The sequence below is a fragment of the Ciona robusta genome, chromosome 12 (assembly GCF_009617815.1).
Source record: "Ciona robusta chromosome 12, ASM961781v2".
Lineage (NCBI taxonomy): Eukaryota > Metazoa > Chordata > Ascidiacea > Phlebobranchia > Cionidae > Ciona > Ciona robusta.
The window spans coordinates 6,141,728-6,167,545 of record NC_143246.1 but is presented as its reverse complement, the minus strand read 5'-3'; the positions used below and the strand labels follow the sequence as shown (position 1 = coordinate 6,167,545).

The 25,818-nt window shown below is 35.6% G+C and overlaps 5 protein-coding genes across 7 annotated transcripts; 2 read left to right on the top strand and 3 right to left on the bottom strand.

Annotated features, from left to right (window-relative positions):
- Positions 1 to 565: 565 nt before the first annotated feature.
- Positions 566 to 10,626, top strand: LOC149727221 (uncharacterized). Of its 2 annotated transcripts, XM_089889885.1 has the most exons (4): positions 566 to 846; positions 6,901 to 7,017; positions 9,385 to 9,584; positions 9,955 to 10,626. In XM_089889885.1, the coding sequence occupies exons 2-4, from the start codon at positions 6,973 to 6,975 to the stop codon at positions 10,250 to 10,252; spliced, it is 543 nt and encodes a 180-aa protein (XP_089746011.1). In that variant the 5' UTR covers positions 566 to 846; positions 6,901 to 6,972; the 3' UTR covers positions 10,253 to 10,626. The 2 variants fall into 2 exon arrangements, with proteins under 2 accessions (XP_089746011.1, XP_089746012.1); XM_089889886.1 differs by lacking the exon at positions 6,901 to 7,017 and having other exon boundaries at positions 570 to 846.
- Positions 1,626 to 7,842, bottom strand: LOC149727222 (dual adapter for phosphotyrosine and 3-phosphotyrosine and 3-phosphoinositide-like). 2 transcript variants are annotated; one of them, XM_089889880.1, is made up of 7 exons: positions 7,682 to 7,842; positions 7,096 to 7,215; positions 6,585 to 6,718; positions 5,242 to 5,378; positions 4,131 to 4,241; positions 3,285 to 3,458; positions 1,626 to 2,893 (listed from the first exon to the last, which is right to left on the bottom strand). In XM_089889880.1, exons 1-7 carry the CDS (start codon positions 7,702 to 7,704, stop codon positions 2,855 to 2,857), a joined length of 738 nt encoding a protein of 245 aa, XP_089746006.1. In that variant the 5' UTR covers positions 7,705 to 7,842; the 3' UTR covers positions 1,626 to 2,854. The 2 variants fall into 2 exon arrangements, with proteins under 2 accessions (XP_089746006.1, XP_089746007.1); XM_089889881.1 differs by lacking the exon at positions 7,682 to 7,842 and adding an exon at positions 7,396 to 7,414.
- On the bottom strand, positions 9,479 to 14,449 carry LOC149727220 (DNA polymerase subunit gamma-1-like). Its single transcript, XM_089889854.1, has one exon. It carries the CDS (start codon positions 14,343 to 14,345, stop codon positions 10,977 to 10,979), a length of 3,369 nt encoding a protein of 1,122 aa, XP_089745980.1. The 5' UTR covers positions 14,346 to 14,449; the 3' UTR covers positions 9,479 to 10,976.
- A 534-nt stretch (positions 14,450 to 14,983) lies between these two features.
- Positions 14,984 to 22,227, top strand: LOC149727219 (uncharacterized). The gene is made up of 16 exons (XM_089889856.1): positions 14,984 to 15,513; positions 15,731 to 15,834; positions 16,068 to 16,265; positions 16,600 to 16,765; positions 16,909 to 17,085; positions 17,251 to 17,427; positions 17,676 to 17,812; positions 18,125 to 18,270; positions 18,564 to 18,716; positions 18,880 to 19,015; positions 19,322 to 19,423; positions 19,754 to 19,934; positions 20,158 to 20,275; positions 20,563 to 20,689; positions 20,887 to 21,013; positions 21,479 to 22,227. The coding sequence occupies exons 1-16, from the start codon at positions 15,145 to 15,147 to the stop codon at positions 21,716 to 21,718; spliced, it is 2,658 nt and encodes an 885-aa protein (XP_089745982.1). The 5' UTR covers positions 14,984 to 15,144; the 3' UTR covers positions 21,719 to 22,227.
- LOC149727218 (uncharacterized) lies at positions 22,216 to 24,736 on the bottom strand. Its single transcript, XM_089889882.1, has 6 exons — positions 24,582 to 24,736; positions 24,100 to 24,309; positions 23,460 to 23,624; positions 22,878 to 23,021; positions 22,615 to 22,679; positions 22,216 to 22,338 (listed from the first exon to the last, which is right to left on the bottom strand). Exons 1-6 carry the CDS (start codon positions 24,642 to 24,644, stop codon positions 22,314 to 22,316), a joined length of 672 nt encoding a protein of 223 aa, XP_089746008.1. The 5' UTR covers positions 24,645 to 24,736; the 3' UTR covers positions 22,216 to 22,313.
- Positions 24,737 to 25,818: the final 1,082 nt, after the last annotated feature.

Below are 25,818 nucleotides of genomic sequence, written 5' to 3'. Positions count from 1 at the left end.
ACCAAATGGACGATAAAACTGAAAACATGAACTACTTTACCCCAGTCTACTTTTAGTTAGTGAACATGTGTCCCACATTCCCCCACCCCATCATCTTTTGATCGAACTTAAACGCGACGCCTCCCATTGTACGGGGCCATGTCTTTACTACAACCCAATTAACATTGTATAACTTTCATATAAACAGTCCGTTTTGGGTTTAACAAAGTGACGTTTATACTCTATCTATGTTTTGGCTGATTTTCGTTGGTTTGATTTTGTTCATTCCTGTGGGTCGTACTCAATGTTGGACACAGCACGTCCTACGTTGCGGCGATGTGTGACCAAAATAGGTTTGTGTTACTATATTTGTCCTGTGTTAATATTTTCTTTTGTATCATGTGTTTAATAGATTGTTTAATTAATACAGACACGTTGTTTGATAACCTTAAAGCTCCTTTTGGCACTATACGCAGAATAGTTTCAGATTTATATGTATATCTGTATTAGTTGTGTTTGTTCTAGAATCCAGTACTTTATTCAATTCGTGTATTTACCCGCATTTCTTGCAACTCAGTTACAAATTTATAGAATTTCTTTGCAAGAGAAAACTAGGATGTGAACCGACTTCGTAAAGCGTGGAGTCGCCCGGGAGCAACACGGCGCTGAGACAACTGCACGCGAGGCGCTAATTGGTGAACAAAGCGCCGGGAAACTGGACTTGAAAAATGCAATCCCGAGTCAGCGAAGCTACATTAGAGAAATCGATTCATTTAGGGAGCTTGTTAAAGATTAGAATAGCTCAAAGGAAAGTGCGATTATAATGACGATAAGACGGTGTCGGAACTGGAATAACTTCAAATGACCGTAAGTACAATATGAGACTTATTACGTCTATTTATTACTGACTTCACAAAGCGCGTTAGGTTATGAAGTTATTTTTCTTTGTACAAGGCTTTTAAATATGGTTGTTCCGGACTTTTTTGTTCGTCGTGAGCTTTTATATTTTTGTCACAAATAAATAATGTTCACCGTGGACATTTAAATAGTCGCCCGAACATATGAATAAAGTATCTGATTTATCCTCGCATGGTGGGGTGATAGTCGTTATACCAACGGTTTTCTGTTTCACGCATCTCCTACCGGCCAACGTCTTTGCTGCCGGCTTACGAGTTTCATATACGGTAGGGTGGGGGAAGATGGGACACCTTTTCATTCTATTTTCTCATCCCATTTGGTAGTAACAAAGACCATTCAAAGAATTATAAAACCGTATCCTTACGACTCCCATAGGCCGTTATTAATTGTTTAAAACACGATCAGGATATTTGGATATTATGTTCTAAAGGTGTCCCATCTTCCACCGCAGTACTATATAATTTTATAGGTGACTACTTTTAAGGATTTTTGAATGTATTACTGACAATTTAGACGTAATACAACTCATACTAACCGCTGGGTTGGGGCAATTGCTGCCCAAAGAAGCAGATTAAATGGGCATCGGTGTCGAGGAGTGAACCGCTATTCTGTATGGTTACGCGGCAGGCATCTAAACGCGGAGTCAGGGCGCCGGACTAAAATACTTTCTTGTTAATACCTTTACAATTCGACGATCTACAATCTACATTTTAAAAAATCCACCCAACTCTCATGTATCGCATTTGCATTAAAAAAACGCAGCGCGCAAATCATTGCAGTATAAACAGAGATTAGTAACTGGTTAGTGAGAGTTAAAAAGGCGACGACGACAGTAATTAAGAGCAGAAACAAGGCACTTTAACCAAACAATTTCACTTTCAAAAAACTCAGAAATACAAATCACAAAAAAACGAAAAAATGCAAATTGTTAAACTGTTTCCTCGAAAAAAAAACACGATTAGAAATCCTATTTGGGCAAACTTGTATAAAATAATTACACCAAACATTCGAATAATACGATCTGAAGTGCAGTATAGACAGCAAAAAGTGCTTTTAATTTGACACTGTTCCTAAATTGATGGTGTTGTGAAAAAATAGAAATGTTTCATGGCAGACCATTGAAAGTGAGCAACACCTTAAAAGTGAAAATATAAAAAATAGGTGATTTCGGTTACAGTAAGACTTATTCTGAAAACAACGACAATAATTAATTAACATATTTCACAAAAACAGCAAATTTTTCGACACAGATAGCAAAAGAAATCCATTTTTTTACACAAATAAAATACATAAATTGCATTTTCTCATTTCAATATGGTGTATTTAGAACTACCACGTACATAATATTAATGCATTCTATATGTGGGAAATCCACCTGGGATTTAGGTCAGAGTTTGCCCATTGACCCAAACATATTAAGATATACTTTATTATGGTGTTAAGTAAAACATTGAAAAAAATTCACTTTTGAGGAAAGAGAAAACATGTCAAAGACCAAATTATATTCACTTATGTATTTTCATGTGGTGAGACAATTCGATCTTTGGTAAAATTTGAATTTTTCCAACTTTGTTTTTGTCATTTGTCAACGTAAAGTATGGAGATTTAATGGTAGCAGCTCCAGTTTGGAAACCATTTTTTAAAACCATTCAAATGTTTAACAAAAATAGTGCCTTTAAAATATACAGTGCCAATGTCTTTAAGTATTTAAGACACTTAAAAGCTAAAAGGCAAGTACATAAATACTTAAAACAATCTTTAATAAACTGTAAGCAGTGCTGAGTGCTCTGTATATGCACCGTGTTATGGCATAATTCAACATTATAAAATAATTTCAGAGTCGTTTACACAAAAAGTTTTTTGAGATTTAAGTTTTTGTGAAATTGTTGCGTCAACAATTGTATATGAAGGAGTAGCTTCTTTATTGCACGACAATCGTACCATTATGATGTCATAATCAGGTGAAGCTTCTTACTGATCCCTTTCGGATTTGTTTCTGTTAATAACAAAATTTTTCGTTGAATAAATGCAGGCAACTTGTTTTAATCTCACATAGCGTGGCAACAACATTTAAACTAACACAGGTGGTGTTCTGTTTCACACACCTAATGTCTTATAAGTTACCACATTGGTAACTTTGGGTGTGATACAGTGTGAATATATTTTTTGGGAAAGACGCATTAACATTTATTGATCCAATCCAGTGGTCACTAACGGGTTGTCTAAATTGTCAACCACATAGAAAAAACAAACACCCACAAAGTTACATACATGGTAACTCATAAGGACCACAACGTGTATGAAACAGAAACGGGTGTTCTGTTGTTATAACAACTGACGTTGCCCGCCACACAAATACAAAAAGCCAACATTTATTTAAAGCTTACAATTTTCCATTTTATCATGTCCATCCATTCCTTCATTTCCTCGTCAGTATTAGCATAGAAATACCACGTTCTATCGGGATATTCGAGCCTGAAACAATAGTTCTTGCCGGTTGAATCATCTTTCCAACACCCCTGGCAATCTTCTAAGTTAAGGGTCTTGATTGGTTTGTCTTTCTGTGTTTCAAAAGTGAAAAATTGTTTATCCTGGTTTGCGGGTATGGTATAGTAGGGTGGGGGAAGATGGGACACTTAAAATTTTTTTTTGTAAAACAAGCCAGTGTTTCCATGTATAAAAAGAATTATAAGGTGATTAAGTTTATGAGAGTGTATGTTTACATAAAGTGCATGGTGAGCAATAAAGTGATACCAATACCTTATCTAAACAAAGAGGTGTTAGCCCACACATTGTAAATCTATTCACACTACACAATAGCAATTTTAACATACAGTGATGGTGATACACATTAGGAGGTTTCAAATGGGTTGAAACCAGGTATATTTAATGTTAACAGCCCTAAACATGCAAAATTGTGAACTTTGCTACTATTGAATAATATAATGTGAAGATAAATCTAAAAAAGAACAACCTTTTTTCCACTATGGTCCTTTATTAAAACTGGCTAGTATCACAGACAACAAGGTAGTCAAAATTAGGTCCAATTTTTCCCAGGACCCCACCCTTAGAGAATAAAGCGATACTCCGCAAAAGACCAAAAAACCTAATCACACGTTTATGGTAGTACTATCACTATTACAATGCCCTAAAACAGAACCACAAATCTTAATTGGCAAACAGCGTTATCAAATATATATGTATATTTATAAAGTGAAACTAATTGTACTTACCGCTCGATCAGAGTAATAACTGAGTTCATTTTTTACGAGAACAAACCAACGAGTTTTCCAATTTTTAACGAACCATCCTTGCTTTGTGAGGAAACCTTCTTTCGATGCCAACTGTAGGAAAACATGGGGTTAAAGCTATGTAAAGTGTGTAAGACTATAAGATAATTATACACAGTATGTATGTACTTTATATATACACAGTATGTATGTACTTTATATATAGTATGTATGCACTATGTATGCTCTATTTTCCTTTTTCAGTCTATGTGTGTAAGGTCCTAACGTCCTATAGTAAGCACACTATGAGACCTAATTTTTGTAACATGAAACTATACTTTGACTGAGCCATGCTCATATATTTATTTATGAATAATATTACTTCCATACCATGAGTTAACACTTGTACTTTTGGTTAAGAGAAAATTGTTGTACAACTTAACATAACTACTATGTAAGACTCTCAGCTTTAATAGTAATAAAAAAATGTTTTTAAACATCTTAGGGTCTATGTGGCACCTGTGACAAGCCATCGAGACCTAGAGCATGTAATACACAATGCTGTGCTAATAGACTTTATATACAGAAGGTGTAATGCTCTTTGCTATGTATAGACTAAACATAACTACTATGTAAGAAAATGTGACAATTATTGTAAGATTAAAGTTTGTATATATAAGAACATACTGGCAACCCCCCTGCAGCAAAGTTTGAACAGATTTGTTTATAAGCACAGGAATTATAGTATACAGTGCACAATGAGGATATATGAGTCACCTCACACTATTACACATGTCTGTTTAAGCTTAAATGGAAAGCAACCAAATTACACACAAAGTGTCAAAGAAATTCCATTTAATAAGATTGAGGTTGCAAGGCCATATTATAAGACCTGGGATTTACGCCATAACCAATAAGTGGTCTATTCTGTTCTATATGGTTGAGGTCATACAGTAAGGCCCTGTCAGGAGACCCTATTATATTCAAAGGCCAATTCTAATTGAAATCCTATTAAATGCAGTTATGTTTACTAATTAATGTAGTGCAGAAATTACAGGAGAGGCGTGCCCATCCTGCCACCCCAGGTTTAGTGCCTACAATCACAGAAACTCACAGAATTAGCATGTGTTTGGAACTCCAAATCTCTTTCAGTTGCACCACTCCTTACAGTTGACTGTAGAACAATGTCTTCGTAATTATCGGGTTCTTCAACCACTTTAGGGTATGGGTGCTTCAGCAGTACTAGTGTACCTGGTGATAAATAACATAAATTGTGTTAAAATCATTTCATATTACTTGAAACAGCGAAGAGCAGGGAAAAAGCAGAAGGTACCTGGTAAATAAATAACATAATTTGTTATTTATCTGTTAGAATACAGTAGTGATGCTCATATTAATTGAAACAGAAAAAAGGGGATTAGCAGCAAAGGAAAGTCGTTAAAACACGCTATGGGTAAAGTTACTTTAGGAAAGTGTGAGATAAAAGCCTATAACAATTACCACTATGTTAGCATTACAACTTCTAATGGCATTGTTTGACTTAAATTTTAGGTTTATTTGACAAATACGTCGTTAGCATTGTATTTGTATTGCAACATGACAGTACAAGTCAACATGCCATTGCTTGTTTATCTTAGTTATTAAACGCAAGATAGGAACTCCTATTCAAATAACAATTGATATGAACCGAAAGTAATAGAAGAAATGTTATTAACATTATTCCATAGAAAGTATTGCAAGTGGTTGGGAACTACACAACAATATTGATGAACAAGCAATAACGAGGTTTATTGTTACGTTGCAATATTGGCACACAACTTGGTACTCGCTATGGTAGTTAAACGTGGTGTTCTATGACTATGAAGTACAAGCTATACTATATAATTATATATATACACTATGCCGTTTAATAGAGAAATTTTCCTCTCAAACAAATGCTAAAATTGTACAGCACAATTAAAAAAACAATACTCAATCCATTACACTAGTTACAAATGTATCAAAACAGTTTTAAACAACATCATGTTAGAAGTTGGTGGTTGTGAATTATCAGTTATATATTGTTGTTGTTGTTGAATTTGTGGTTTTGAGTTGACGTACCTCCCTTTGTGTTGCATAAGCTAGTAAAGCTACCATGTGATTTATGCATTAGGCATTACTTTTAACAAGTGGTCATTGAATGCAATGATTATATTTAATCTAATTAGATTAAGTGTAAGCTTCCATTAATAAAGCACAGGTTTTGTTATTTAAGACATTTCAGATCTCACCGATTTAAACAGCAACTTTTTAAAAATATATATACTTGAAACCGAAGTTCAAAAATGTGGTAGAAAAACAAAAAAGTGGCTTTATTCAAAGTGGTTTAACTCCAATAACTTCTACCACCCTAGGTTTTGCGCCTATTTGCCTTGAAAATCCTTATTTTTATAATAAATAGTTCGATTGAATACTCACCTGAATTTCCACCCAGTAGAGGTTGGTTGGCAAAATGCGTTACCAGTGATTCCAGACTGTCAAATTCAGTGATGCCAAACTTAAATACACCTCCCTCCTTCACTATCTTGAAGTGCTTCACAGATTCTCTTCCCCTAAAATGCGGCAACACTTATATGAATAAATGTATCTTATTTATATTCGCGTGGTGGGGGCAACCACAGTTGTTAAAAACGGCAAAATGGGTTCTATTCATGCATCTTGTGCCTGTTTACGAGTTATCACATATGCAACACTGTGAGTTATTATTTTGGGAATTAATTTTCACACAATTTAGACAACCTCAAAAAAACCACTCGGTTGGAAAAATTGCCGATAGGTGTCTTGCCCAAGAACACAAAAGCTCACAATGGTAGCAGCACTCAGATTCAAACCGGCATTCTCTTGGCTAGAGGTAAGTGCGCTAACTACTATGCCACAGAGCCCCAGCATTTTTTCGCAAATATCCTTTGAAACTTTATGCGAAGTGTACCTGACAGAGATAGAGAATGTCCCTTCATTTGAGCCCTCCCGTAATAGATAACTTCCTTCCATACCATTCGCCATCAGTAATGCTTCAGCAATGTGACGTGTAATGTTCCCATGATACCAACTGTAAATGCAGTACATGTTATTCAGGTGGAAAAGGACAAACATTTTAATGTTTAGTTTTGATGTGTGCAAAGACAGATTACAATATTTTAAGAGACAAAAACATTTTTGGTGTTAGGGTAATGGGTCAACTCTGGTATAAATATTAGTCCTGCCAACAAGTCTCGCTGTAGGACCTTACCCTTATGCAGTATATAAACAAAAGACAGTTGTTTGTATCCTAAAACAAATTAAAAACCATCACTTAAAAAAGTCTATATGCTGAAGCATTTAGGCTTGAAATTGCACAGGGTTTACACTTTTTAACTTAAAATATATTAAAACCCAAACAATATATTCCTAACACTGTTTATTCAACGTAGGCTAAACAAGATAACATGGTAATTACACCAATTGCAGTATAACTACGAAAGTCTACGATAGTAATTGTAATATAAATAAACAACTTAAATGAGAACTTTGCTTACTTTAGTTTTGATATCTCATCCATTTCGCTGTACTTTAAGTAGGTCCTGTTTATTAAGAATTAAAATACAGCACCTGCGAACTAATTGTCTGTTATTCCGTTTTAAGTTTAGTGTTTTCTAAAATAAATTAAAACACTACCCAAACCTCTAAAACCACTGAACCGTAGTAAAAGTCTAAACAATCTCTTACTCTTATACGAGCTATCTACTGCACTGACTGCAAAATTTCTAAGAATACGATTTAATATAAATGATACTATTTTAAAGGTACGAGGCAGAAGTGATATATTGTCCAAGTCATATACATTGGCCTGTAAGAAATTTCATTTGTATGTGCTTATTAACGTGCCATATTTGCAGAGTACATAAAACGCGGCCTTTGCAGTTTCTAAATAGTTTTTGATTGACTGACTTTATTCTGTGTCTTTTTTTAAGTACAATAAATAATACATAAAACATGATCTTAATTTCGCATTGATTTGATCCAGTATACATAAAACAAGAAACCTACACTTGTATGTCCAAATACCAAACGTATATAGGCCATATAAAGCTATGGGTTTTAATTTTTTGGGCCAATGAAAATAACTTCGCCATAACCGTATTACTTTTTTTGCGAGAACCGGTAATTTGGTTTTGGGCTTCCAGGTTGTATCTTGCTTTCTGCAGCTGTTTTTAGTAGGTCATGGTTGTTTTTAATAGGCCTATTCCATCCAAACACGATGCAAAACCATAAAACCACGAAACCAATTGTGCGTTTTACAAGTTACCAAGCAGAACGAATCCCAAAATACGTTACTTTCGGGGCGTAAACTTGCCCACTAAAGAGATGCAATCAGGCGTTTAAATATAATTAGTGATAGGCTATACACACATCATTCGATGACATCATTTAGTTTCGTATAATAATGCTGAAATCGTCCTTCCTGTTGTGAATATAGCTCATCGTTTAAATTACGCCACAAATGAATGCGTTTTTAAAGATTAAAAAGATTTAATGAAACGTATGGGCTATGTGGTATAATCTTTTGTAACCGTTAACGCAAAACAAACTGTCAATCGAGTCAACTTAAAAACAAGATACGGAAAGATTGGATTGTATGCAAGACAGCGTATAGTTTTAGGCAGGTTAAGCGAGTGACAAAGGTCGCTGGCATGTTAACATACGAGCAGCACTATATTTGACAGTGTGCCTCTGCAGTGCCGCAAAATATGCATGAGAAAATGTAGAGCAAAGTGGGGGAAGATAGGACACTTTTTCATTCTATATTTTCTCTTCCCATTTGGTAGTAATTAAACAGGGAACATTCAAAGTATTACAAACCGTATACTCACGACTCTAAAAGAGCGTTGTTAATTGTTTAAAATACGATTAGTATATTTGGATATTATGCGCTAAAGGTGTCCTTTTTTCCCCAACCTACTTCACTTGATTTTGGTGGGCGTACGACAGAGATCTTGTAGCCACTTGAGAAAGTACTTCAACCATTTATAAGTACAATATCAGAGCCATATACCCATCATCACTATATAGCATTTATAACATATATTTTTACATCTATAGCAAAGATCCTAATAACTACAATGGTGAATAGAAAGAAAATAGCAGCTAAACGACAGTCGTTAATATAGCATACACACGTTTTGCATGTTTACTGCCATGTCTTTATTTCCGCTTTCAGACATACAGTTATAAATTACAGAAAACAAACATGCCAGCATCTGGTATTGAATTGACTGAGGAAGCCAAACAAGTTTGCAAAAAAGTTTTCAAAGAGCAAATAAAGGGATGTCGCCTCATGATAAAAGACGAGAAGTGTATAATCGTTGAAGAGGGGTCTATTATCAACAATGACCAGACTTTCGAGAATATTCTAGAAGGTTTTAAAAGGGAAAATTTCAGGTAAAGATGCAACGGTATACTGTATAGGCTTATAAAATACATCAGCGCCTTTAAAAAGCCGCTAACATTTGGGGTAATGGGGTATGAAAGGGTCATCTCTTATCAAAATCTTCGTCTGTCTCTTGCATTGCCCAAGAATAATAGTACAGTACTGTGGGGTGAGGTGATACCATTTCCTGATCATGTGTTAAACTATAAAATAACGCTTTTTTAGAGATGCGGCGTATAGCGGTTATATTATTGCCTTAATATACTTTGTTTTAAGACGAGAAAAATACTAAAAACGTGTTCTGTCTCACTCCACCCTATACTGTATATCCAAGTATCTGGTAATACAATAATTAATGTTTTATTATTGCCCTCCCTGCAGGTATGCTGTTGTGAACATTGGGTTTACAAAAGCCGATTCGGTACGGGCTTCAAAAATGCTGGTACTCAAATGGGCGCCTGATGACGGGCCAAGAGGAGGGCGGACGGTCACTGCTCTGTCTTGGCGCGGATTGATCAAATCACTTGATGCATGCATCCCGGTTTCAATGTCTGATTCGGCGGACAAATGCGTTGACACGGTGATACAAAAACTGTACAGTAACGAAAAAGTGGAAATTGTTGAATTTGAGGGGAGGAAATTGGTCAAAGAGGACGGTGTTTACGAATATAAACGTTAAATTTATTTAGAACGTTTAACTTTTAACAAAGTACTGTGGGGTAAATGTTATATCGTTACCATCAAGTTTTATATTTCCTGATCGGGTTTTGAACGATTAACAAAGCTCCTTTAAAGTCGTAATAACACGGCCGATTATATAATTCTGTAAATAATTTTTCTACCAAACGGAACGAGACAAAAATTGAAAATGTCCCATCCTACCCCACCAATATTAACATTATGCGTGTACTGTATATGCTACATATGCATTCATTTACCCTTTCCTTATAAAATCGTCTTCTGTATGGGCTTAAAATCGGCTGCTATGTTAAACATATTAATTAGCTTATGTAAAATTCTTGGCTATTGGAATAAAACTTTTACAAGTCAAAACGTCTGTTGGTATTTCAAATAAAATCACAGTGCTCATACGATTATGAACATGAACTAAAACCATTATTAATACCGAAGACACAAGTATAAACTTAATATCCTGAATATTAAAGTTAAAAAAGGACCAAAAAACGCAACATAAAGAAGACGAGAAAAAATTGAAACGCAAGAACATGTTTATCCAACAAGGTTATTCTGGCAATTAACTTTGTGTTTTGTTAAAAAGTGTCCTGTACATGTCAAAACAGTGGTAAGCAGAAAAATAATAAATTGCCAGAAGTGCTGTATTTGTTAAAGTATGGCAGTAACAACATGGTATAAAAAGAAATTGCTAGTAATATTAAAAAAGATTAATGAAATTGGCCGTTATTTGTGGCTTTTAATATTTCATTAACGTCATAAGATTCGCCCAGTGGTATTCCGTATCTTGCTGATAAACCCTCAGAGTTAGAGGGTGTTACGCAATCATCGTCAGCGCTTTTTCGAACCACACTATCCACTTCTATGCAGCTAAAAAATGCAACTCCCAAAGGCAAGTCGTCCATACCCAGCTTGTAGGCGAACATAGAACGCGTTAAAAGGTTCGAAATTTGCAGGGCAAGCGCAGTTTTGTGGCGATGTTCATAACTGGACATATAACGGACCTCATCATGTATGCTTAACACGAATCTGCAGTCCAGTTTGTATTTTTCAATCAACCACCGCATTGATACGAGCAGTAGGTGCAGATAATCAACAGCCGAGCTTTGAACGACCCAGTTCATGCGAGTAGTTACGAAATTTCCGTTCACTTTGCCCGGCTCAAGCGCGCGGCTGATTTTGCAGTCAAGTGCAGGCGTTTTTGGAGTCTTGCTGTTCGATATTTCTTCTACTTTGTTGAACATATGGGACTCTATTCCGCCGTGCCAACGCCTACCACAAACCAGATCATTCCGGTTTATTCTGGCTGTATAGTTCGACGCTTCGTTCGCAACATTCTGAATAAGCGTGACGTCATCAAATGACGCGTAACCGCTCGTCATCGCTTCAGAGTTTAATTCAATGCCGGTTTTCTGAATAATCCATAGCGCATCACGGCTTAGCTTATACTGTACCTCACCTTTCGTTATACCGTACAACTTATTCACTTTAGCAATGCATTCTTCCCTTGATAGATCCTTATTAAACTGCATTAAACTTCGAAGCGATGATTTCTTTCCAGCACCATACATACGACCGTAATTGAAAACCTTCGCCTGATCCCGAGATATCCCGATTGACGCCGCTGTAGTGCTGTGTAGGTCGGTACCTTCCTTTTTATTACCGCGTAGCGTCATCCAAGAGAGCGCTGTGCATCCATGTTCTTTCGCAGAAGACGCATCGCCGAGCAACGAGGCAATCCATAACTCCTGCGAGTCAACGTCGGCACCGACAAAACAAAACCCAGGCGGCGCTTGTACCATTGCTTTTAACTCACTACCAATACGATCCAACTGCGGGTTACTAGCAGTAAGCCATACGCGTTCCACCGCCCTACGAGAAACAGCACCACACACGATAGCTTGAGGAACGATAGCACTGTAGGCCATATCTTTATTGTTAAACTCATTTGGTGTATTATTACAATCTCTTCGTTTATCGTTAGCAACTTCCACTACAATTTGATTCACAACTCGTTTTTGCGACGATCGCCAGTAAGATGTTATTTTGTTGATTTCCAAACATCTCAGGGCATCTAATGGGTTATAAGAGCTCAGTAATCCACTTTCAACATGCGATATAAAATCCCTAGACAGCGGACTCCCAACATTTTTCCCAGCACCTTCTGCATGGGGAAGTCTATGAAATGTGTAACCATCTGGAAGTCCTTCGATGTTTTCTGCAGGCGTATGGTTGCTTTGCACCTCCTGTTTGTTCCATGATTCCTGATCGACTTCTTTCAATAAATCCTCATCTTCAACCTTTTTCTCAACTGGAGGAGCAGTTTGATCCGGACACAAATACCCCCATCCATAATCCTTCACATGGTAAAGAGGACACCCCTGCCACATCAAACGTAGAAGTCTGGGAGTCACTCTAGTGAGGGTAGAAAGCAATGTAGCTCCTGGCTTCCAGTTTTGATCTTTCTCAGGCACACACAGCTCACTGTACCACTTAGGAGCACCTGGCATATGAGGTTTAACCAGCGGCAATCTGTTTGCAGTTTCATTCAGTTTTTCAATCAAATCAAGCTTTTTTCGTTCCTTTCTAATAGATATACCCAAGAACTTTAATTCCTCAGTATTGTAGTCCAACGGTAAAAGATAGGATTTTACTTTTAAATCAGGTTTTTCCTTTGCCACCCAACCTTTTCGTGGTTTAGTTAACAATTTGTACGGACGGGTGGTCCAGTCCAGGTCACACAGCCATTTATCTGTTTTATATTTCTCATTGACAGCATAGTGACATGCGTCGCTTGCTAAACCTGTCAAATGTTTTTCCAGTTCCAAGTTTAAGCTGTTGTATTGGTCCTGACATGACCATATGTACCTGAACCAGTTGTTATTCACAGGTAAATACATCTGGCCCATTTCAAGCATTCCTGCAAAAGTAACAGGGTGTGGAAAACGATCAAAAAACAAAGGAGTCAACTTTGCCAGCACGTTATACGTAGCTTGCACATCTTTAGCACAATACCACATTAGCTCTTGAAAATTCACTCTCACATCTTTAATGTTACCGGTCACGAAAACATCCCTCAATTCCTTATCTAATGTTTTCCCACAGTAAAACTTATGAACTTCCTTCAATGCATTAGTGGTCCCCATTGACACCCAATCATTATCAAACGCAGAAGATCCAGAAACAAAATTCTCCCCAACCTCAGACCTTGTGGCTTGTGACAAAACCCGTTGCTGAAAATTAAAACCGCTGACACCTATATGCATACTCATTGTATCCAAGAACCTTACATTGGTCAATTGAGAATAATATTGCTCTTGAATTCTCGCCCTATCATAGCCCACATTGTGCCCAATTACAAGTTTGCATTCTGTACAATTTTCTTTAACGTGTACCGCTGACTCAATGGGTATCATGGATTCTAGGTTCGCCTCCATTCTAGGATCCTCCTGTTTTAAGCATGAGCTACTCCATGAAAACCAAGCATCTGTAGAAGCAGCCACTGCCATTATCGGTGCTTCACTTGCACTTACCAAAACTTCACAATCGAACACAACAGCATCACCAGCCGGGTATTCCACAGGTTCAGTCATTAATTTACCATTAAAATAAGTGTATCTTGTCCACCCTGGTTGATCCACCCAGTCATCAAGGCCCGGCATATTAGGAAGCTCATTTTTTACTAATTTGTTCAAAGCTTCCCTATAAGGCCTACTTTGCTCAGAAGCAACATTTTCAAAATGTTCATTCACATTGTTACCATATAATTTCGGCAATGTGACGTCATAATCAGGCAGAGATTCCTGCTCCTTACCCCACAGACCAAACTTATCCAAATGTTCAATGCTTTGCTGAATTTGTTTCGGATTCTCGTCTTTTATTCTCGTTTCTTTAAAAATTTGCTTGTGTAATTTTTCTGGTAACATCTGAATTCCAAATTTGTTATATCTTGAAGTCGTATCTTTTTTAACTTTTGCCTCAGAAGATGAAATATTCCTGTATTTTAGCATTGAATTGTTTTTCCAAATACTCCTATTGTAAGGACGTAAGTTCCACAACGTTTTATATTTCGATATCATCGTAGTTCTTAACGTAAGCCTAAAAATAGAAAAATAGCAGTAACATCATATCATGACTTCATCACATTTTAGATAAATACGCTAACGCGGGTGTTACTACACATGAGAATAAACGGCGAAACGTAAACATTTAACTTTTTATTGTGGCGGTAAATAACGGGGAACCCCCTTGTTCTGATCACGTGACTTGTTCAAAACTTTTATCGAAACCTGTTGATTTTTAGCTATTGTGAACTTATACTTGTTTAGAAACTGTACAGCGTTTTGTTTATTTGTTTGAAAGTCTTAAATGTGTCAAATTTAGTGTAATATTTCGATAAAATCAAGAAAACCAGATTTAGTTATGATATCTTTGTGCGTACCGCCAAAGTTAAGGGGAATACCCCCCAACGAACATTTTCAAGTTTCGTAACGTTTGAAGTTTTTCGGAAAATTATGTGGCAATGTCAGTTTATTTTACTGTGAATTAAAAACAAAAAATGAATTAATCAATAATCAATAAAAGCTTGCGTAATCTAGTAGCTTCTAATATAGTTTTCGGTAAAGGACAGCATCAAATACAGTTAAAGTTTGATATTAAAAAATTTTCAATTTCTGCTTAAGTTTTACAGTAAATACAATGTGTTATGTAGTAGCTCAGATAATACGTTAAGTTACTAGCATGTTCAAACTGCAGTATGGTATAATATATATGTATTATTATGGTGCTATGTTATGTTAAGTTTTATAAGTATACTACGAAGGCAGTTGAAAAAGGTTATCTTACAGAAATATCGACTTATTAGTTATTCTGCTTAAAATGGATGACAAGAGACTAATTCCCCCATCTCACTTCATTCCGGATTCTCTAGAATCAAGTCCCACAAACCCACATAGAAACAACATACCCACTCCAACTTTAAAAACACCAAACGACTTTTTACTCAACTTGCGACAAGCATCAACTGAAACCAATCCAGCGTATCAACCTCGTTATAAACCTCGTCCCGCCACTAGGAGATGCCAAAGCGCAACCCGTCATGACTCGGGGGTTAGCATGGTGGGAAGTTATAACAGAGATTCAAATCTTAATGCCCAAGGTGATGGTTATATGGATGATTTAAAGGAGTTGAGAGAAGAGAATAATCAACTGAGAGTTGAACTGCATGCAAGGGAGCCATACACACAGGTGACTTGATTAAATAAATGGGCTATAACGTTTTTTGCACAATTTTTTCAGCAAAATATTTATACAACTTTAAGGTTTAATTATTTTTTGAGTTTTTTAAGAGGTAAAAAACGTTTTTTAAAAAAAGTTACCATGACCATCCATTTAAAGAACTTTTTAAAGACCTGGTAAAATTGATAATTAAACTTTATGTACATATTTATGAGATGCATTACAGGAGTCTTCGGTCAAACCAAGTGTTGACATCATCAGTCACCAAGTGAAGTTTATTGAACGATTACAATCGGACATCGCAACACTGACATTACAATTAAAACACAAGTGAGATTTATGATCAAATAAAAATCGTATCTTTACGATTGTGACCAGCATGAATATATATTATGTATATATTTGTATTAAATTAACTTTAATTGTTAATGCAACTGCACATACTGATTGTTTTGACTTCTAAGATTGCTCAAATTTGTAGATATTCGTGACATCTGTATGTGTTTATAGGCATAACCTTATATTTTGTAATTTTTTATTTTAAGTTACAAAAACATTTTTAGGGAGAATGAGGCAATTGATTGTGGGTTTGAAAACGAACGTCTGAAGATGTTGTTAAAACAAAGTGAAGAGAAATCCGTCCAACATCATATTGTTACTTCAAGGATGCAGCGCGAAAATGAAGAACAATCAAAAACAATTTTTAACTTGGAAAACAAGATAAAAAAATTGTTACAAGAGCAAGAGAAAGTGGTGATGAGGTAAACTTTTATGTTTAGAAAAGTTACACAAAAGCCCTGTGGCCCAATAGTTAGATGCATACATCTTAATCAATGGGTACTGGTTTTAATGCTCGATGGGGCTACCGGTACGGCCGTATGTATCCTTTGTTAAGACACTTAATGTTCATTGCTCCAACCTAGTGGTTACTAATCTGTTGTCTAGGTTATCAACTATACAGAACAAAATCATTCACAAATTTACATATGTGGTAACTTGTAAGTGGACGTGAGGTGTATGAAACAAAACACCCGTGTTATGATGAATGTTGTTGCCCCATGTAGGAAGGATAAATAATATTTGTTAAACCTCTAGACACCAAGAAGATCTTAGAAGACAGAATAAAGAGAATGAGGATCATGTGAAGAAGTTGGAAAAAAGACTCCTGGAGGCTCGTCAGAAGATGGAGCAGAATTTTGATGATGAAAGGAAAAATATGGAGGAAGAAAGAGTTAAAATATTGAAGGAATGTGAAGATAAGGTTAGTAGGGGTTGAAAAGTATTTGTTTCATGGAAATAGAAGTCTAATTATTCCTACCTTCCCTGCATTTTAAAAAGTTTGATATAATGCTGTATATGTATTGTATTTTACCAAATTTTAACAATAATTTAATTCCATTACAGTGCAATGAATTGAATGCTGATCATGATAAAACAACCACACACCTTAAATGTGAGATTGAAAGATTGAGATCTTCATTCTCAGATAAAGAACTTGAGCATAAGGAACGAATGGAACAGTGTGAAGATAAACAAGCAGAGATGAGACAAAATATTGAGGGGTTGGAAAAACACGTTGAGGTTGGTTAATGGTTGAATTACATTTTGCACAACACACATGATGCGCTAACAAGTGTGTCTTAGGCCAGATCTTGGTCATTGAGTATCTTATCCAAGTCAGTGTTTTAGGAGGATTAATAAGTTCTGTTTGTTAATTTTTTATTCATTTTTATTATTATTATTCAGACCCTGAAAATGGATTGCACAGAAAAGCAAGGTTTGATTGACAGTTTAAAAAGTGAGATGAATGAGAGGAGGAATGAGACAACTAAAATGAAGAACTACATCGGGAAGATACAATCGGAGGACCTCGCAAGATCTCAATGGAAAGAAGAAGAAGCAAATATGAGAAGCCAGATTGAGGTTGGAATTTGGATTTTTATTTAATTCTTGTTATATGGGACGTGGGTGTGCCCAGGCATGCACAAAAATAATTTCTTTCGGCGTACATCTTAAAACTGCAATAATTTTAAATGTTTATAAGTGACATTCTTTGTAGCCCACTTGTTTAGAGAAACCTTAAAGTTAAATACAGGCGTGGTAACCACTGTGCCATAGGGCTAGAGGCTAAACCAAAACTAATTTTTTAACAAAAATATAAAATCCCACAGATGGTAGAGCAAGAGCGAAACGATTTGGTTAAATCGTTGCAAGTTTTGAATGTCAGATTCGAATCTGTTTCAAAAATATTGGAGATGCAGGAAGAAGCAATAACTGCTCATTGTAACGCCATACCTGATGCACACAGGTGAGATTTAATGTAAAATATGGACAGTTGTGTAACCCACATACTTTTTTCTTAAAGAGGAGACTTCTTTATAAACACATTAGCATGCATGTTAAATGCACTGTCCTCAAATTCTACTTAAAACAACTTATAACAGCTGTATTTACTGCAACTTACAAACAGGCTTTTATTTCTATTGTACAACACAATAAATGTGGGATATTTAACTTTTATCCCGATATATTGTGGTGAGTGGAACAGAACACCTATGTTAATATGAATGTAAATGCCCTGCCATGCGAGGGTAGTTAACAGCTTGTTTTTATATTAAAGTCAAAACAAAGCAGCAGTTGTGACATCACAATGGAGGCAAAAGGTTTTTGAATTAATGGTTCATTGTCAAAGTCAAGAAATCGTCAACCGTGAAGAATTAGCCAAGCATGAAATTGTGACGAAAACTTTGAACGGAAAGCTACGGGGTATTGTTTATGTTGTTCAAAACCGACTTTGTTATATAAGGTTTGGTAGAATAGTGTATCACATCAGTCATCAGAGTCCAAGTATATTGCATTTTAACCTATGAGGTTCCCTATGTTTGACAAGTATATGAGTGTAGAATATTAGAATGTCACCCTAGATTTTTCTTGAATTTAACATTGTGACCTATGCAAAACAAACACTTGTGTTAAACTGTTAAATACCTTCTCATTAACACGACGTAAAACTTCTAATATTTAGAAGAGCCTTAACATATAATTATTGCATCACCCAGACATTGAACGGGAAAATGAAATTCTGAGAAATAAAATCACAGATCTCGAAGCTAGAATTGAACTTTCAAATTATACGAACGACCAATTAATAAAAAGTAACGATAAGTTGAAAACGATAAACGACAAACTTTCGGATGAAAACAAAGAAAAAGGTTTGTATTTTGTAACCGCGATTTTTGACTTTTTAAACTCAGCATTCTTTGGTTAGGATGCAAGTGCCTAACAACTAAGTCATGGCGCTGGACCAATACATGTTTTTTATCTATGAATCATGTCATTTTATTTCTTTTTTGTTTTAACTTCCCATGCCCACAGACACAACGTTGACCACTTTGTCTCAAAACATCGGTCTGTTACGAGAAAAATGCGTGAGTGTGTGTGAGAATAACTATGGAAAATCTTTGGAAGGATTTCTAAGACTGGAACAAAGACTTGCATTTGCTAATAACAGGTGAACTATGATGTAATAATGGTATTGTTATGTAAAAAATAGAGCTCTTGAATATGTGAAAATTTCCCATATATATGTTGTAACTCGTAAGCGGACATGAGGTGTATGAAACAGGAAACCCGTGTTATAACAAGTGCCGTTTTCCGGCCACGAGGGGATAAATATGTTACATTCATCCATATACTTGCATCTACATATACTTTTATTCAAAACACCTACACCCCAGATCTCATACCATGCAATGATGTAGAACACCACCCATGAATAATACAACATATTTGTCTAATCATTGATTTTCTTTTTCAGAATCAAAACCATTCAAGATTTACTGACTCGTCGGGAAACCAAATGGCGAATTCTGTTGAAGAAATCTCAGGAAAAAGTTGAAAAAAATGATGAGAATGAAACGTGAGTGTTATTAGTATTTTTTAGACAACAAAGAAGAAGTTTAATAAAATTTTAAATATACTTTCATGGTGTGTAGCCCTAGGTATATTCATAGTAGTGAAACTTTTAACCTTATTAAATGTCTTCCTTTTATTGGAACTTGTACGCGTCCTTGCAATGTGTGTGTTTTATTTATCAATAACTTTGTAAAATTGCTTAAACAAATATGTATCATTATGTTTTCAAAAAAGTTTTCTTGTATTTTGAATAATCTTGTTTTTCTCGATAAATTCAAACAAATCTAATAATTTCTATCTGAAAAATTAATCATGAGAAAACAATATTTTAAAGGGTTGACCGGGATTTATTGTCTGAAGTTGAGTTATTGACGGAGGAACGAAATAAGATGAGTCGTAAGCTTGCTGATGACGCAGCAAATTTGGAAAAACTTCAGTACAATTTTAACGAGAGGGAATTGAATTTAAAACGGAAAATAAAAGAATTGGAAAAAAGGGTTTTAAATTATGAGGATGTAAGTCTAAAATATAGGCTGGTACTTTACATCTTAAATGGGTTAAGTCTAGTAGTAGGTGTCAATACAAACAAGTCAAATGTGCTGCATTTGACCCATTAATCAATGAAGTTATATTTGTTTGGCAACTATGGGCGTAACTGCATTTTCGCAATTCCACCCAGATTTTACTAAAAATTAAACATATGCTCATGCCCGCTTACAAGTTGTTACTTTGCTACAGGAGATACAGAATCTGAACAGCCAATTGCGGGAAATGGGCGACAGATTTAATGATTTAGACGAAGATAAACAATCTTTAATTGCCCAACTTAGGAAAGTGAAGAATGAGAAAGAGAAAGGTAAAAATTTAATATTGGTTGATTTTATGCAGTAACTCATAATATGTTTAAAACAGATCATCCATGTTATAATGACTGTCGTTACCGCACTATGCGAAAATAAGCATCTAATAAATGAGTGGTAATGATTCATTTATATAGGCATGGAGCAATGAGAGTTTAACTGCCACATGAGATAAGATAGGTTGTATTCTTACAATAATTTATTTAAATAGGACAACCATGTAATAACTTTGTGTTGGCTTGCTAAGTAAAGGTAAAAAGTAAAATTGAGATATTTCTTTTAGATATGGAAACATTAAGAGAAGATTTGGAAAATGAACACACTGAAAAACTAAAGGAAAATGAAACTCGTTTAAACCAAGTCAGTCGTGAATTGACTAAGACTGTGGTTGCATTGAGGCAACTTGAAAGGTGACTTTTGATTGGTTGTTTTGAATGAAACGTCACTATTGATTGGTTAGCCTCATTAAAGCTGGATTCTTTTTTTTTAAATGTTTTTTATTTTTTGAATCTGCCTTAATATCTAATATATTTTTTATGCTTAGCAGTACAATTTATTTTTATTCCGTCACTTTATTTTGTATTTCCAATCTTTCTTATTTTCACAGATCTTCAGTTCGTGAAAAGTCAAGGTTCAGCGAACAGCTTGAATTAGAGAGAAGTCAGTGGCTCAAAGATGAGGAAAAATTAAGACTTGAAATGAAACAATTAGAAAAATATAATAATCTGATTGTGGTAAGAAACTTAAACTTCACTAGATTTGTGGGCACCAGGTTTGAAGCTCGACGCTGCTACAATTGTGGTTAAGTGTCTCTTTGGGCAAGACACTCAACTGTATTTGCTCAAATCCAGTGGTCAGTAATGGGTTATCAAAGGTATATGTCCTACAAGCAAATAGATTCATTTAAACAAAAATAGAAAATAAAACCCAGCTGTCCTATTTTATACATGCCATGCCTGCTTACAAGTTTGTTTCTGTATGCTGAAAATTAAACAACCATAAGTAACCTCTAGGTTGGAGGAAATATCTTTAAGCGTCTCACCCAATGACACACATGCCCACGATGGTAGCAGCATCGAGCATTAAACATGGTATCTTTTGGTTATGGTGCAAACGTCATAACCACTAAGTCATGGCATCAGGTGTTTCTTGGTCATTTTAGAAATCTGCTTTAATTCATTTATGTTTTAAATTTTCAGACAACGCTACGACAAGAGGGTTTAATGGACCGTGTAAAGTCGTTAAGAAACCAACCGATAACATTACAGGAAGAACCTAAAAGAGTCAAATTCACTCGACAGCCAAATATACATTCCAGTGAGAATGATTCACAAACTGACCCCATGATTGATCCCTCACCTGAGCCTACTAATGTTGATCAAATGCTACAAGACCTTACTAATCTGAGTGCTAAGGTATTAGCAGATGATAGCGACTAAAACCTTGTACAGAGTATAAAAAATATTACACTATTTTGCTGCTTCTGCTACCAGGCATAGTTTAATATGTACATTAGTTCTTCTGGTATAAAATGTTAATTTTATTTATTAAACCAAAGTTTCAAGACTTCAACAGGATATATATGAGCTTTTTTTACCTTGATGAAGTCTTGCCATGTAACAGGAAAACTTTAGTGTAATAAAAATAACATTTTAATAACTGAAGGAGCGAAAACATATATTAATTACACTAATAGGCATTAAGGTTCAGGTCAGTGATATTGAAGTGCATAGATAGCTTATGGGTTATGGCTTATGCAGATGAAATGAATCTTAAAGCTGTTTCAATTGTGTTAGCAATATTTTTATAAGTGTCTTTATTTTTGAAATATATATATATCTGTCTTCTGTTTGTCACTTTTATATACGCTTGTGTTTTGACTCGCTTTTCCTGTTATTTTTCCAATGCTTTCTAGATTTTGTATTTTCAATTAAAATTGTTCAGATTTTTTTGGTTTATTTGCAAAAAATATTTGAACTTCTTGGGTGACGTCAGGAAATCTGTTTGGTGACGTCATGAAGACTCTTCGTGACGTCACTCTTTGCCTTGGACTTTGTTGCTGTGGAAAAACATTGTTTCAAAAACTAGAAGTCGTCATTAACCAAAGGCTTCTATTCTGTATGGGTGAGGTTCGACAGTAAAAGGCACGCTAAGGTACCTGGAATTTAGCCCAGAGTTGGCCCATTACCCAATTCTGTAATGAGTTATATTTTATACAGGCGAGATACTACGAGAATAAGGCCTGAGTTGTACTAACGCCAGGGTGCTACCGCATGGATCGCACCAGTCGTTTCCCGGAAGGTAAACGATAGAAACTTACAAGTAGAACAGTTACCTTTTCTGTTGAAATATCCACGAGTGTTTTAAATACTTTGCCACACCAATTACCAATCCGAAAACCTAGAACAAAAATATTAATAAATGTTATGGCTTGTGAAAATTATCAATCGCCACACAGTTACGTCATTAGCAAGCGGGTATAAGACGTATAAAATAAAACACCCGTTTTAGAACACGCTGTGGTTGCTCCGCCATCCGAAGATAAAAGCGACCCGTTCAGGATAATCAATCTTAAATCTCATAGTTAGAAATACATACCTGAGCAAGCAAACTCATTGTCCACATGACGAAATAGCTTGTCATTATGGCTTTAAAACATCCCATGGTGTAACCAGCGCATTGGGGTTTAGCGAAACCAGCTGCTATCCAGTCTTCAGGCCCATTAACCCCACAGCATGTATTCTGTAGGGATATTGCAGAGTTAAACTTTATAATGCTATGGGTGTATACGCGGGTTCTCCTTTAATTATATTTATAGGCCCGCGGCCTTTTACCAAGAGGTTTCTTATATATTTTTATTCATTCATATCGATACTGCTTCGTTTGTGGGCGTATGTGTTCTTGGCCATGACGCCTAATGGTCATTGCTCTAACCCAGTAGTCAATAACGGGTTGTCCAAATTGACATTTATGACCTACATACACACAAAACAATCACCCACTTATAATTACATACGTAACCCAATCCATGGCCCGCTTATTCCATTCATGTTTTTGATTGTAGACATATACTGGAACGCGTATTCTCTAGTGATATACCCTTTATGTCTATACATAGATAATAACTACTGTGCTGGATTTACCAACGCTCAGAATGCAGCAAAAATAATAATAACTTACCCGTGAATTGATTTCATTCCACGCTGAAATCGAGGTCGTGTCGTTATTGTAAGCTAACGTTATTGAACCAATGGCCTTATTTACGGTTGATGGTAATGAGACTTGTGTGAATACAACGAGGTTTGCTGGGGTACCAAGTAAGCATAGACTCGTTAAGCAAATCATCTGCAAAATTTAAGTTTTTATTTAATTCTAGAAACTATACAGTAGGATGGGGGAAGATGGGATGTTCATTTATTAACTTTTCTTACCATCTGGTAGTAAAATTATTTACAGATGAATTTTGACTTCAGCTCTGCGACTCTATAAGGGGGTGTTAATTGTTCAAAACTCGATCAGACTTTATTCGTTTCTTTGAGTAATAATTGTATATAGGGTGGGGATGGGAGTATGGGACATATTTAGCCCGCAGTATGTAAATATCCTGATCGTGTTTTCAACAATTAACAACAGCCTATGGAAGTCATGAGGATACAGTTTTATACCTGTTTGAATGTTCTTTGTTTACTACTAAATGCGACGAGAAAATAGAATAAAAATGTGTCCCATCTTCCCTATACCCTACTATATTAATTAAACATAACCCTTAATTGTTATTAGTAAAGGGATAAATTAAAACCAATGTTGTTAAATTACTTACCGTGATGCGATAGCGCTTTACAGGAAAACTGAATTGTTTGTCCGGTAACAGTAAAGGTATTGATACAAACATAACGATCCATGAAACTGGCATTATGAACAAGTTGACCAATATATGCGTAAGTCCGGCTGTAGTTATTACATGGCTCAATGGCCAGTAGTTCATAAATTCAAGATATGTGAAGATAATGGGTCCAATCATCAAAACACCCTGTAAATAAATTATTTAAAAGCAAACGATTAACAAGGTAGGCTATAGTAAGGTGGCGAGAGATGAGACACTTATTCGTTCTATTTTCTCGTCCCATTTGGTAGTAATAAACAATTAAAGAACATTCAAAGAATTTTAAAACCATATCCTAAGGACTTCCATAGACCGTTGTTAATTGTTTAAACACGATCAGGATATTGGGATATCATGTGCTATAAAGATATCCCATTTTCCCCACAATATTCTATGCATATTTAAAACATTTTACTTACCAAAACTACAGAGCATATAGTCACATTTAAAATGTCTTCCTTTACTTTGGTGCTGAGGCCCATTTTGTATCAAAACTTAGTTTCGAAAACTATGTTCGATCTACATTCTACATTTCGCAACTGGCACACTGGAGATAAAATATCGTATTTCAAACAGTGGGCAAAACAAAACACGTACAATAACCCAACCAAAGGCGCTTTTGTACAAGACCCATTCGGTTTACCAGTATTCACTTACACGTATTGCTTTTATAAGCTCGCCAAGCAACCTATGTCTCGCCATGTTCGATCTGAACTGCCGAAGTATGTTCTATATTCACTTGCCTAAAATGAATTATTCAATAGCGTCAACGGCACGAACTATGCGAGCTATTAGATTTGCCGTCATGCTGTAGGACTACGGGAAAAGCTTAATTAAAATTTCACAAGGCGAGAAAAAGTTAAATGAAAATTACTCAAAACGCGAACGCCCGATAAGGGACTTGAACCCTTGACCGTTGGATTAAAAGTCCAACGCTCTACCGGCTGAGCTAACCGGGCTCGACGATGCCGACTGCGCTATAAACGATTGCATTCCTCTCTAGTTACTAAATTTGACTGAAAGCGTACTGTGTCTGCCGGCAAATCAGAACTAAATTTTATTCCTGCCTAGGCCACTCTTTTTATACATAATCAACTTCTTTTTATCAGTGTTGCTATTAATTCTTTGACTGGTTTAGGAAACAAAACAATGTTACTGTACGTTTCTAATAAGTGCAAGTGAGTTTCCTGCCTTTAATCGATGGGCAAACTTATATGCTAATTTCTTCGATCAAAACCACACAGAATCGATCATTTTGGTTGTAATAAATTAATGAAACGGCCAGCTTTGATTAATTGAAACTATACCAGGTTCAATATGTACTGTATAGGCCTGCGTATGACCTCAAAGTTTATTATTTTACATTCAATTTTGCCGCCATGTTACGAAAGCCATTTCTAGCTGTTAAATCCATAGTGTGTAACTTCATTTACACGCCAAGCTAGCGTTAAATATACTGCCTTATGTACGATATCTACAAATCTTGACATCAGACATGTTATGAATTATTTAACGTTTGAAAATTTACGTTGATGTGTATATCGCCAATCGCCATGCATCTTAAATGTAAATGTGTGTAAATACATTTCAAGCTGGTGTTTTCGCTGAATCGTGTGTACGATTTTTAACCCCGAACAAAATTGTGGCAAAAGGTAC